This window comes from Acomys russatus, chromosome 32, assembly GCF_903995435.1.
Source record: "Acomys russatus chromosome 32, mAcoRus1.1, whole genome shotgun sequence".
NCBI lineage: Eukaryota > Metazoa > Chordata > Mammalia > Rodentia > Muridae > Acomys > Acomys russatus.
In genome coordinates, this window is record NC_067168.1 from 2,764,802 (window position 1) to 2,778,974 (window position 14,173).

The following is a 14,173-nucleotide window of genomic DNA, read 5'->3' on the forward strand; positions in this document are numbered from 1 at the left end:
GAGAAATATAGTGAGAGATAAGATAGATGATCGATACATTGATAGATGTGATGGATAGATAATAGGTAGATAAATGATAGATAGATAGATAGATAGATAGACAGACAGACAGACAGACAGACAGACAGACAGACAGATAGTTAGTTCTGGAGAGATATTCAGCAGTTAACAGCATGTATTGGTCTTAAGAAGGACCAGAGTTCAGTTCCAGTACCCATTTGATGGCTCATAGCAGACTATAATTCCAGTTCTAGGGTCTCTGGTACCCTGTTTGGATTTCTGTGGGCACCTGCATACAAGTTGCATGCACATGCTGACCACCCACCCCCCGAACTTCCAGAAGTCTAGTTCTAATTTGCTCAGGGGAAAATCTTAGAGGAAAGAAAGTTTGTGGTGGATGTCAGAATCTACGATCTTCAGTTTAGAAAAGGAGTTTCATGATGGAAACAAAACCAATGGTCACAGCTTTAGTATTATTATTTTTAGCAGACTTTAATAGTTCTTGCCTTTAACTGTCACTAAATATTTCTTTTTCTGCCACAATTATATCATATCATGCCACCAATGCACATCATGAACTCTGATATGCTCATATCTTTCCCCTCAGGTTGCGGATGCCTCATCAATCCCAAGACCTTTTAATGTCTTGCCTGTGAAGACAAAATGGAGTTACATTGGCTTCCATGTTCTCCTGTTTGATCTGGAAAATCTTGTTGAACTACTGCTGCCCACTCCCCTAAACGATGTTGACCCTTCTGGCTCATTCTATGGAAGTGACATCTTGAGGAGAGCCAAGAGCACAGTAGAAAAGAAGACACTGACAATAAGAAGAAACAAAGCATCATGTGGCTCTCTCCAGGCAGAGGCACAAGCCAAGCCCAGTGGGGACAGCCTGGCCCCCGGGGACAGCACCAGTAAGCTCCCAGAGGAGAGTGATGGCATTAAAAGACAGAGGAAAATGAAGAGCTCCAAAAAGACATACCCTAAGCCATCCAGGAAGGTCGATGCCAGCCTTACGATAGACATGGCGAAACTGTTTCTGTCTTGCGTTTTGCCATGGGGAGTGGATAAAGAGTTAGATAGCCTCTGTATCCAGCATCTCAGCATCTTAAAGCTGCAGGGCCCTGTGTCTTTGGGACTTGCTTCAAATGAAGACCTCTTCTCTCTGATGCTGCCTGGGTGGGATGCATGCAGTACCGAAATGAAGGAGTACTCAGGAGTCAATTTGTGTTCCAGAAAAGTTTTGGACTTGTCAAATAAATACACAGCCACTCTTCCACAGTACACTGGAATCCCCAGAGGCCCGGAAAATCACTGTGATGCTTTGCAACAATCAGATACTATAGTGTCTTTACTGAGCAGGCTTTTTTTAGTTAATAAGTTAGTTAACATGCCTTTGGATCTGGCCTGTGAAATGGACAGGTAAGAAGCGCTCGAGAGACCGACAGTTCGGATGCAGACCTCAAGGCTGTTATGATCACTCTCTGTGCTCAGCCCTCTCATCTTCCTCCCTTCTGCTGGGAGGCAGAGTTAAAGATGCAACAACCCTTTTAACTCAGAGCCCATTTAAAAATATTTTCCTATTGATTCTTCAGGCTGGAGGTTAATTGTATGTTTTAATATTAATTCATTTAGGTTCGGGAGATGTTTTGATGTCATGCAAAGATGAAGAGTGGAGATGGAGTCTCCAGCACTGATGTGAAGGCTGGGTGGGGCAACGGGTGCCTCTGAGCCCAGCCTTGGGGACACAGAGGGAGGTGGATCTCTGGAATTGGCTGCCCAGCTAGTCTAGCACAGTCAATGAGTTCTAGGGTCAGGAGGAGGCCCTGTCTCAAAACATAAGGTCAAAGAAGACACTCAATACTGACCTCATGCCTTTACATGCATATGTATACACATACACACATAGGAATATACACATAAACACACAAATGAAATTAGGGATAATATTGGTCCCCTCAGAAGATATCCATTATATTCATATGTGCTAGAAAGGCCATATGGTTAGATACTTAGTGAAAGCATAGATGGATGTGTGTGTGTGTGTACTTACGTATGTCCATACCCATGTACATATCTTGTGATTCATCTAACATAGTGTGAATTAGATCTGAACAAAGCATTCCTTAATGGGTGCTTATGGCGGTTGGAAATGTCATATCTTAACTCATACCACAACTTGTGCCTTGCACAAGGTAGGGGTGGTGCGATTGTCTGTTATAGAAAACACAGCTCACCAGTAACAGATGGCAGGTGCAATTTAATACTCGGCAGTTACTATGTTGTCCTTTTACATACATGACAACATTTTTTTTTCCATTCTGATGCTATTAAATTGAATTCAGTCCACCAAATGCTTACTAAAGTATGTCCACAGCTTATGGCCTACAGAAGACAGAGAAAATAGGTTTTTGATTAAGGCAGGGGAATCATTCAAATAATAAAAAACTCTACACATAAAACAAATAAGGACCGCCGAATACAGGAAAGGGCCGAGGAGAAAGGGAGGTGTGATGTGCATGGTGGGGGTGGGAGAGAGAGAGAGAGACTTACCAGTGTGAGGCAAATCCACTCTCCTGTCCAAGGACAAGATTCAACTTACTTGCTGCAGGGTACAGGGTCTCTGCGATCTTTTTGATAATCGCTCAGGCCAGCAAGCCTTTGTCCCAGATGCTGAGCGACAGCGCTCCTGCCCTCCTGTGCTTCCAGTCAGTGGGAGTCCAGACAGACTTCATAAGCTCCTGGGCTGCTACATACCATAACACTGCCATGTTACAGGCTTTTAATGCCTATCTTCCCGGTGTTAATGTGGAGAAAACAGACTCGAGGGGGAGGGGGAAGCAGACTACTTTCTGTTGTGCATCTTAAACACCCAAATCTCACCCAACCCTGCATACTTAACAAGAAAATTAAGGTAAACTTAAAAAAAAACCAAACAACCTTTTTTCTTTCTCCTACTAAACATTTACACAACAACAAAGTATGATTTGTTATCAGTCTTGAGCCTGAAAATATAGGGGAGAGCCTTGCATCCACTGGGGCAGCCCATGTGCTGTCAGGCTTGCCACTTAGCCTGCCCAGGCTTTATTTTCCCCTTTTTACAAAGTGAATCCCCAACCTACCTCCACCCCCACCCCCACCCCCATCCCCACTCCCAGCAACTTGCTGGACTGTGATTATACCATGTGGATGTAGGACAGAGGTTTATTCTTAAAACTGACTCTGAGGTGGAAAAGCTGGCTGGGTCCTGTCGGAGGAGTCCAGGTGCTTTTAGCATGCTTACCTACCATTAAAGAGTCTTAAAAAACTATTAAAATGGTGGATGCGGTGGTGCAGGCCTTTAATCCTAATACTCTACTGTGGGGCGAAGAGAAAGGCAGGCTGATCTTTGGTGTATAAAGGAAGTTCCAGGGCAGCCAGAGCTACATAGTGAGACCCTGTCTCAAACCAAACCAAGCCAACTAAACCAAAGCAAAACACAACAACAAAAACAAACAAACAAACAAACAAAAAACAAAAACAAAAACAAAACAAAACAAAAACCAAAAAGAAAAAAAAAAACAAACCAAACAAACGAACAAAAAAAACAAAAACAAAAACAAAAACAAAACCATACAAACCAACAAACAAACAAAACAAAAAACAAATCCCCAACTATTCATTCAAACAAACTCTGGAATGGAGGTATCAGAGTGATCAGCTCTCTGTATTTGATCTGTGGGGGCCAGGGTTGTATGTTTTATTGAGACATCAAAATGATGTGTTACTGGGTATGTCTTATCAAATCCTTCCAACAAATTTGTCCATTTTGCCAACACTTTATTATAGTTGTGAAGGCTGAGAAGCCCCTGTATAAATGCACTGAATTCTGAAGAAACAGCGCAGCATCCCTAGCTTTGTCAGGAACAGTGGTCCAGGACAGAAGCTGATGGTACCTGGGGAGAGTTGTCTGGTGGCATCAACTGTGGGATTCCTAAAGCAGTCACTGCAGCTGGATACACTGCTCCATGGTAGCAAGACTTCTCCCGCCAAAGGGGCCACAGTGCATTCTGATGAGCTAATATTTGAAGTTCAGTTGAGAATGGAGATAGGTCAAAGTTGAGAAATTAAGTATAGAAGATAATGTGACGATAACTGTGCTTAGTGCCCAATCTGCTAGGATAGTTGTGAGCATGTGTCTTCAGTTTATTTTCTCAAAGAGGTTACCATACTTTTAAAGTTATATCCCAGAAAACTCTCTCTCTCTCTCTCTTTTTTTAAACAACAGACCCTTCAAGACAGAGTCTGTGCATAACAAGGGGAGATTCCCTGGAAGTGATATTTTAAATATACCAAGCTTCTACAATCACCTAAGAAATGGTAAGAGAGTTAATGACACAGATGTGATCTGACGTATTTCTCACTGTAAAACAAAGTAACAGTTCTACAGCTGGATGGTAATAGGTAACTTTATAAAATGCGTAGATTGTACCCACAGGCCACTAGGCGCCCAAGTAGCTAAGACTTCTCAGTGGATGAAATATTTGGATAGTAGAGTCCTGTGTGGTTTATTAGAAGATTCCCTGCATCATGGCTTTCTTAACCCCGCCCCCTTCCCAAAAGCTACTATCAGAGAGTTCTCTGGCTATTTCAGGAGGTTATTTTTATCTGCATAACAATCTCAAATTCTTCTGAGTAATCGTCTCGGCCTTTAGATTATGTTTTGATGCCAAGTGGCTGGTGTACTTCCCGTTTGCCTCTCCCATCCTTAGCATCCCAGGGACCGCTCCCTCAGTCCTGTTGCTCAGCTCAGAACTTTGATACCGTTTTCTCACTTTCTCTTCCTTCTGTCATCCAGTGTCTGATGCACCCCATGTGTGAGCCTTGAGTGTAGTGTGCTTGTTAGCTGAATGGCTACAGTAGGTCTCTCACCACTCCACACTCCTACCCTTGCCTCTCACACTCTGTTCCCAAGTGGTATCTTCTCTTCCTCAATCTGTCTGTCTCTCTGTGTATCTGTATCTGCCTCTCTGTCTCTCTTTCTCTGTCTCTCTGTCTCTGTCTCTGTCTCTCTCTGTCTCTCTGTCTCTCTCTCTGTCTCTGTCTCTCTCTCTCTCTCTCTCTCTCTCTGTCTCTGTCTCTCTCTCTGTCTCTGTCTCTCTCTCTCTCTCTCTCTCTCTCTCTCTCTCTCTCTCTCTCTCTCTCTCTCTCTCTCTCTCTCTCTCACACACACACACACACACACACACCATCTCCCAGTGGCTTTTTTTCACTCGGGATACAAGCTACATCACTCCATTAATCCCTTGGACTTAAGTTGCTCCACCCACACATCATGTGCTGGTAATGATGTATATAGTATGAGGTTGCCCCTACATTTGCCTCTTTATCTCTAAGAAACATGACAAACAAGCCTTAAGACTTCAGCCTTGCCTTTGTTTTTGTCTGGATTGTTCCTTCTTCTGGTGTCCTCCCCAGGACCCTACCTACTGTCCTTTTATTCATCTTCATCCTCCAAATCTTCCTCACATGCTCCATCTTCTTTATAACACCCCACCTCTTCTCCCATTGTACCATTCTCCATATGTTTTTTCACTAATAATTATCGTTCCCATTTCTATGACAGTCTCATTCATTATTATATCTAATGCCTGGAAAGAATTGTCCAATTGTTCTGGGTTAGTGTATAATGAATTAACAAGTGAGAAGACTTAAAAGATACGTACTGGCTAGAACAATGTTTGAGATATGAATAAAACAGGTGAGTGTAGATTAAGGTCCAGCTGTGTAGATTACTCTGTATACACACCCTTTGGGATGTCTTTTAGTTTTTATTAAATCCCTATTTAAAGTGAGAAAAAGGGTCCTGGCCTAATGCATATGCTACCTCTGAAGCTAAGCAGTGGCTGACCTGTGTTGCACAGTGGCCCTACTAGGCTACTAAAAGAGCATTTAAGGTTCTTTCTAGGAGATTTTACTAATAATGGTCAATTATGGTGTCCTAATGTATTCCAAGAATTCTGTTAATAGTTTGCATATGAAGTTTCACTTGATGTATAAAAACCCCTTTGCACTAAAAGTATAAGTTATCCTCCGGGATGGGGCCACAGGGCTCCTAAAAACTAGATGGATCAATGACACTCAAACTGCTGATAACCAGAGAAACAGCAGTGGCACGCAGATCTGAGTCACCCCTCTCTCTTCTGTCTTCATCAACTCGCTCTTCATTTGCATGCCTGTGATAGACCATGACTGGTTGCCTGCCTTCTTCTTCAGATATAGAAGTTCTTAATAGGGCTCCTTCCTCAGTTTCCATTTTTTTAGGACTATCAAAAGGATTCAAATTTAAGGTTTAACACACATGTTTCAGTAAAGATGGAATAGCTAACCAGATCCAAGGATGCTTCTCTTTCTCCTGTGTGTCTGCAGGTCAACAGCCTTGATAACTAGAGTTACTGCTGAGTCATACTGGTGTTTAGGCTCCATTTGTTACAGTTAATATTAAATCAGAGAGACATGGAAATGATTGGGCAGGTAAATGCTTACAGTGCAATTTAAGGACCCAAGCTCAAATCCGCAGCATCCTCATAAAATCTGGGGATTGTGGCCCATGCTTGTGGTCCATGTGCTGGCAAAAGGGAGACGAACGGATCCCTGAAGCTTACTGGCGAACAAGCCTAGTCAGTCAGCGAGCTCTAGGTTGAGTGAGAGGCCCTGTTTCAAAAACTAAAGTGGACAATCAAGGAAGACACTTGATGTCCAACTTGGACCTACAGAGGGACACATATGTACACACATGCCACAGAGGGACACATATGTACACACGTGCCTCCCCCTCCCACAAAGTTGAAATTAGAGACAAATAAAGGTAACTTTTTTCATAATAGATAGAGAGATGAGGTGAGTGGAGAGATACAGGAAAAGACTCACTTCTTGGCAATTGATTTTTAAAGCCGACCCCTGGAAAGTGAAATAACATTGGAGTTCTCTTTTTCAAGGCTTGACAGGAACTAGTGCCCACTCCTGTTAGCAGAAATGGTGACTGAGTAATGCTGACAAGGCTGGGATGTTTTCTTTTCATCTTTACCCCTGAAGTTGCAATTAATTCTACGACTCCTTGACACTGCCAAGAAAAGTTGGCTCTGGTCTCTCTATCATATTAAAATTTTAACATCACATTAAAGCATACTGTGAAGTGCCCCACGATGCCAGTAAGTAGTTACAGTTGAGACCAAGACTTAGCTTTGAAGGTGAGTCACAAGGTCAGCAAGATTAGAGAAGAAGAGGGGAGAGAGATCAAAGGAAAATTTCTTCATCGGCACTTGTGGAGATGTGGGAAGTGTGTTCAGAATGAGACTGTTTTGGGACACAGTTCTTGTGCAGCGTGACTGGTTATTTCAAATTCACATTGCACACTCCTTTAGGAAAAAAAAACCCCAGAGTAGTAGGCAAGCATGTATTATTGCCTTCTTTTATGTTCTTAACTTGCTTTATACCCAGTATGCTTGTTCCATCACCATTCTTTGACCACTAATATAATTTAATGGAGATATACACGTATAAAGCAATATGCATGAAATGTTTCTCATAAGGCAATTCATAGAGAATGTAATGGATTAACACTAATATCACTTGTTGTTACTAGAATGTCAAACATGAATTAATACCTTGATTTTTTAGTAGACAGCTGTAGTTGCAATTTTCCCAGCAGGGAAGGCCTCATGCCTCCCACTTTTCTCCGAGGGCCTGAGACCTGTATGACACCTTCAGCCATCAAAGCCTTCAGTGATTGGCTTTTTTTTTTTTTTTTCATTTAGATGATTATGCATACATTCTCAATTAATGAAAAGGCACTTTTATTTTTCATTAGTTGCTCTTTTGTGTGGTGAACTGTTGGTCCTGGTATGGACCAGTTTAAATGTAACAACCCCTTCTCACGGTTAGAACTTCCCTCTGGACTTAAGGCAGAGATAGGACAGGTAATGAAGAGAAGAAGAAACAGAAGAAACAATGTCCCACAGACAGTGTGAAGCATTGATAATTTTCCTATTGGTAGCAGACGAATAGGTGGGTGAGGACACACCAGTAGAGTCCGATTTTACCTATGATGGGTACCAACTCATTGCAATCCTGAGCTCTTTGTATGGGGAGGTAAGAAACAGAAAAATCTGGCACCTTTTGTCCCAGTTTGGGAGAAGGGTAGAGAGATGAAATAAGTGTGATTTGACAAGCATCTGTGTTTGTCTAATTATTCTGGCTGTATCTGAAAGTCATCTGAGATACTTTGGCAGAGTGTTACTGGCTGCCCGTTCCCATCCTTGGACCCACTAAATCACACTCCCTGAAATGCTGAACCTGAGCACTGGTGTTTGAGAAACAAGCTTCCCCGGGTGGTTCTGAATGTGCAGGCACCAGGAACTGACCGTGCTTTGCATTAATAAGTGTGTTCTCTGCATCTCTAGGTAGGAGTGAATGCCACGCACAGGAGGCCGACCTCTCGCTTTTGAAGCTGGTCTCCTGCTGGAGAGAGCAGTCTGTACAGGTATGACGTAATCCACATGCCTCATCCTGTCAGAGGAGATCCCTGATGCTGAGCTCCACTGAGCCCTTTCCCTGAGGAAGCAAATAGGCAGTTATTCTCATCCCGCGAGATGGCTTTCTAGAGCGTCCTCGTCACCAAGCCTAATGTAGAGACAGGGATCTGTTAAACCATAGCGATGTCCCATAAGGATCCAGGAAGATGGGCGCAAAGAAAATGGGCAGGGGAGGCGGGCTCACCCCAGAGGAGGCAGCCCCTTGCCTGATGGGAATCCTCCTCGAAGCAAAACTAGTTATTGTTTGGGTTGTGACTTGCTAGTTATTGTTTGTGTTGTGACTTGCATTGCTCTTTTCTGAGAGATTTCCTTACATGAAATTGGGTGACTTATAGACCAGCTTTGTGTGATGTCTTGTTCATGTCTTTTCTGGGACCCTGATGATTGTATCTTGAACAAGTATTTTTTTTTTTTTTCACCATCGAGAAAAATTAAAACAGCATCATTAGACAGAGTAATTAAAAACCCCTCTTAAGTGCCCTTTCAGAGTCTTGCACTTAAAAAAAGGGGGGGGGCAAATGGATGGAACTGGAAAAGATCATCCTGTGTGAAGTAACCCAGGCCCAGAAGGACACGCATGGTGTATACTCACTTATAAGTGGATATTAGCTACATAATACAGGATAACCACACTACAACACATAGACCTAAAGAGGCTAAATAACAAGGAGAGCCCTAAGGAGGATCCTTAATTCTCACTTAGAAGGACAACTAGAATAGACACTGGAAGAGAGGGAACAGGTCAGGAGCCTACCATGGAGCTCCTCTGAAAGAAGCATAGAAGCAGAAGCTGAGACTCACAGCCAAACTTTGGGCAGAGGGTAGGGAGTCTTATGGAGGAGTGGGAGAATAGAAGCACACAGCAGGTACAGGAGCTCCAGCAGACCAACAGAGCCAACAAATCTGGGGCCAGGGTGGCCAGCGAAGACAGTTGTACCAAACCAGGACCAGGCATCAAGAGTGCCTAGGCCCCCTGCTCAGAGGTAGCCAATAGGAAACTCAGTCTCCATAGGGGTCCCCTAGTATGGGGAGCAGGGGCTCTGTTGCCTGCTTTTTGATTACTTCCCCCTGGCGGGGTGCCTTACCAGGCCACAGAGGAAGAGGATGCTGGCAATCCTGATGAGACTTGGTAGGCTGGGGTCAGTTGATAGGGAAGAAAGGATCTCCTTCTCTGAGGACTAGGGAAGGGGCATGGGGGAAGAGAGAGGGAGAGTGGGACTGGGAGGAGATGAGGGAGGGGGCTACAATTGGGATGTAAAGTGATCAAATTTTTAAAAATTAATTTAAATTAAAAACAAAACAAACAAACAAAAAAGAATTCAAGGCTGGTGTTTTCACCTGGATTCTTGTTTTGGTTTGTTTTATTGTTTTCCAAGACAGGGTTTCTCTGTGCAGCTTGACTGTCCTGGAGCTTGATCTGTAAACGAGGCTGGTCTGGAACTCACAAAGATCCACCTGCCTCTGTTTCCTGGATGCTGGAATTAAAGGCATGCGCTCCCTCCGCCACCACCCTCCTTGGACTTTTTTCTTTATTACATTTTATTTTTATTGTTCTGAGTTTACAGTCTCACTCGTGTGGGGTGAATACTGCCCGCTCTTGTTTCCACTACTCCTATCACCTCTGTCCACCCTACCTCCTCCCCACAGCTCTCTCTCTCACGTTCTTCCTGTTGGTGTGACTTTCTCGTGAGGACTGTCTGCATGACTGGGGGTATGGAGCCTTTTGGAGCCTCTTGGGCTCAGCTACGGGCACACAACTAAAAACAGTGATGTTCTTCTCCCAGAATCTACCACTAGCTAATAATTCAAAGGTGAAAGATAGGGCCCCTGGCGGGCTGTTAACAGGGTATGTGTGCATGCTCCCAGTGCAGGTAACAATAGTTTTGATAGTTATTTTTTGTTCTAGGGACTGGCACTTTGGAACCCTTCACCCTATCTGTTGGCTCCTACATACGCCTCATTTGCTTTTTTGCAATTTCTCCTTGGGTATTAGACAGGGCTAGGTCCACATCTGCTGCTCGGGCAGCTCTGGGTCTCTGCATTCATTACTTTTACTCACAAAGAGAGACATTTGATGTTACTTTTAGCAAAATGAGATGATATCATTTATGGAAAAACTCAAATCGAAATTCCAGGCTTTGGATGTAGGTTTTTTTATAAGACTCCTAGTAATATGGAATAATATGTAATTCATTAAAAAAAAAAAACTGTCCCAGGTAACTGAAGCAATACAAGCCGTCCTCTTGGCGGAAGTTCGGCAGCACATGCAGAGTCTGAGAAATGCACCAGTTGGTAGTCAACCGGATCCAGTGTTAGAGCACGGCACATGTGAAAGGATGCAGGTCGCACTGAAGATGGAACGGGCTGAAGAGCTAGAGCTACAGTATGTGGGAAACGCTTCACCTCTGAGAAGTAAGTGAGCAGTTGGCCTGTTTGCTCTTCCAGCAGAGCTCTCACACCACTTAGAGTGTGTTGGGGAATATGAGTTGACAGGGTACCGTTTGCTCATGCGTCAAGTCAATACCCTCCATTTCTGACTTATTTTTTCTTAAAGGTTTGTATCATTAGCAAGCTCCTGAAGAACATCTGGATTCTATTGTAGTCATAGATACCTTATAGGATGCCCTTGAGGACTGAGTTCTAATCCCCACTACCCTCATAAATATCTGGGCTTGGCAGTGTGTATCTATAACCCCAAAGAAAATGCAGGACTCCATCACGGTTGTCCCATTGGAAACCACTGGAGGGTGGGACTGGGGGGCAAAGGAGGGAGAGCGCTATGATGGGATGTAGAAGGAAACCACCAGATTTCTTGAACAATCTGTCTGAGGTGCATATGGGAATCGAGGTGTGTCTGAGCTCCATGATTTTGCAGCTTACTCACTTTGCAGCATCTGCTTATGTTTCATGGTGTGTATTTTTTATTTAATTAATTTATTCAGATTACAATTCAATTGTTTTCCCCTCACTTGTATCCTTCTATTCCTCCCTCCCTCCCTCTTTCACCCTATTCCCCTCCCCTAGGTCTGTGACAGAAGGGGACCTCCTCCCCACTATATGGTCACAGCCTATCAAGTCTTATCTTGGTAGCCTGCTTATCCTTTCTCTGAGTGCCACCAGGGCTCCCCACCAAGGGGAAGTGGTCAAATATGGAGCACCAGAGTTCATGTCAAAATCAGTCCCCACTCTCCACACAACTGTGGAGAATGTCCTGTCCATTGGCTAGATCTGAGGAGGGGTTCGATGTTTACTGCATATATTGTCCTTGGATGGTGCAGTAGTTTGAGCAGACCTCCCCCGGGTCCAGATCCTCCCATCATGATGTTCTTCTTGTAGGCTTCTAGAACCCTCTGGATCCTTCAATTTCCCCATTCTCCCATTCTTCTCTCACCTAGAGTCCCAATAGGAAATCCTTCCATCTATCCTAGTCTCCTGGTAAGTGAAGACTTTCATGGGACATCCCTTTTGGGTTAGTGTCCAATTATAAGTGAGTATATACCATGTGAGTCTTTCTGCTTCTGGGTTAACTCACTGAGTATGATCATTTCTAGTTCAATCCATTTGTCCACAAATTTCAGAATTTCTTTGTTTTTAATAGCTGAGTAGTATTCCATAGTGTAGAAGTACCACAGTGTCTTTATCCATTCTTCAACTGAGGGACATCTAGGTTGTTTCCAGGTTCTGGCTATAATGAATAAAGCTGTTATGAACATGGTTGAACTTATGTCCTCCTTGTGTGGTGGAACATCTTCTGGGTATATTCCAAGGAGTGGAATAGCTGCATCTTGAGGTGGCCCTATTCCCAGATTTCTGAGAAAGTGCCAGATTGATTTCCAAAGTGGTTGTACAAGTTTGCATTCCTACCAGCAATGAAGGAGTGTTCCCCTTTCTCCACATCCTTGACAGCATGTGCTGTCATTTGAGTTTTTGATCTTAGCCATTCTGATGGGTGTAAGACAGAAGCTGAGGCATTTTGATTTGCATTTCTCTGATGACTAAGGACATTGAGCATTTAAGTGTTTCTCAACCATTTAATATTCCTCTGTTGAGAATTCTCTGTTTAGTTCTGAGCCCCATTTCTCAATTGGGTTCTTTGGTTTGGTGGTGTTTAATTTCTGCACTCTTTATGTATTTTGGATATTAGACCTTTGTCAGATGAAGGGTTGGTGAAGATCTTTTCCCAGTCTGTAGGCTGTCGCTTTGTTCTCTTGACAGTGTCTCCTGCCTTACAGAAGCTTCTCAGCCTCATGAGGTCCCATTTATTAATTGTTGATCTTAAAGCCTGGGCTGTTGGAGTTCTGTTTAAGAAGTTGTCTCCTGTGCCAATGTGTTCCAGGCTCTTCCCCACTTTTTTCTAACAGATTTAGTGTCTCCGGTTTTATGTTGAGGTCTTTAATCCACTTGGACTAGAGTTTTGTACATGGTGACAAATATGGGCCTACTTGCATTTTTCTACATGTAGACATCCAGTTAGACAGCACCATTTGTTGAATAAGCTATCCCTTTTCCATTGAATAGATTTGGTTTTTTGTCAAAAATCAAGTGACCATATGTGTGTAGATTCATTTCTGGGTCTTCAATTAAATTCCATGGATCAGCCAGCCTATTGCTGTGCCAGTACCATGCTGTTTTAATTACTGTTGCTCTATAGTACAGCTTGAGATCAGGTATGGAGATTCCTCTAGAGGATCTTTTATTGTACATGATTGTTTTAGCTATTCTGGGCCTTTTTGTTTTTTCATATGAAGTTAAAAATTGATCTTTCAAAGTCTTTAAAATATTGTATAGGTATTTTGATAGGGATTGCATTGAATCTGTAAATTATTTTCTGTAAGATGGCCATTTTTACTATGTTAATTCTCCCAATCCACGAACAAGGGAGAACTTTCCATCTTCTGATGTCATCTTCAATCTCCTTCTTCAGAGATTTGAAGGTTTTTTTCAAACAAGTCTTTCCCTGCTTGGTTAGAGTTACTTCTAGATATTTTCTATTGCTTGTGGCTATTGTGAAGGATGTAGTTTCCTTATTTTATCTGAGGTCTCAATATTTGCGTATCTGTGCTTCACATGAGGGTTGTCACCTTCGTCTGAGTTTACATTTCTATGCTGAGTACATCTTTCTTTGAAATTGCTTAAGTAAGAAATTGTGTAACAAATACATTTCAGAGTGTTTATTTCTTCTTACTTTACATGCATGTGGATTTTGCCTGCATATATGTCTGTGCGTTGTTTGCACTCAGTGCCACTGGACACCCTGGTACTGGAGTTACAAAGGGTTATGAGCTGCCATGTGGGTGTAGGGGACCACACTTGGGTCTCTGCGGGAGTAGCCACTTTTAACTGTTAAGCCACCACTCCAGCCCAACTCATCTTAAATACGGCAAAGGTTTCAGGTATCAAATGTATTTTGGAAGTTATTTCCTTTTATGGCTCTGTGTGTGTGTGTGTGTGTGTGTGTGTGTGTGTGTGTGTGTGTGTGTGTGTACAAATGTGTGGAGGCCAGAGGGTGATCTCAGGTGTCGTTCTAAGGAACCATCTCTCTTGTTTTCTGAGAAAGCATCTCTCACTAGACTCAGGCCCTGTCAGGCTAGGCTGGTTGA

At 43.1% G+C, this 14,173-nt stretch overlaps 1 protein-coding gene across 1 annotated transcript in view; it reads left to right on the top strand.

Moving 5' to 3' along the window:
• Positions 1-10,993, top strand: part of Wdr72 (WD repeat domain 72) — a 108,124-nt gene extending 97,131 nt beyond the window's left edge. Inside the window, exons 15-18 of the mRNA XM_051140829.1 lie at positions 608-1,422; positions 4,268-4,359; positions 8,442-8,521; positions 10,790-10,993. Of these exons, the coding sequence (XP_050996786.1) occupies positions 608-1,422; positions 4,268-4,359; positions 8,442-8,521; positions 10,790-10,993 (1,191 nt within the window). The remainder of the gene's footprint in view (positions 1-607; positions 1,423-4,267; positions 4,360-8,441; positions 8,522-10,789) is intronic.
• The last annotated feature ends 3,180 nt before the right edge of the window (positions 10,994-14,173 follow it).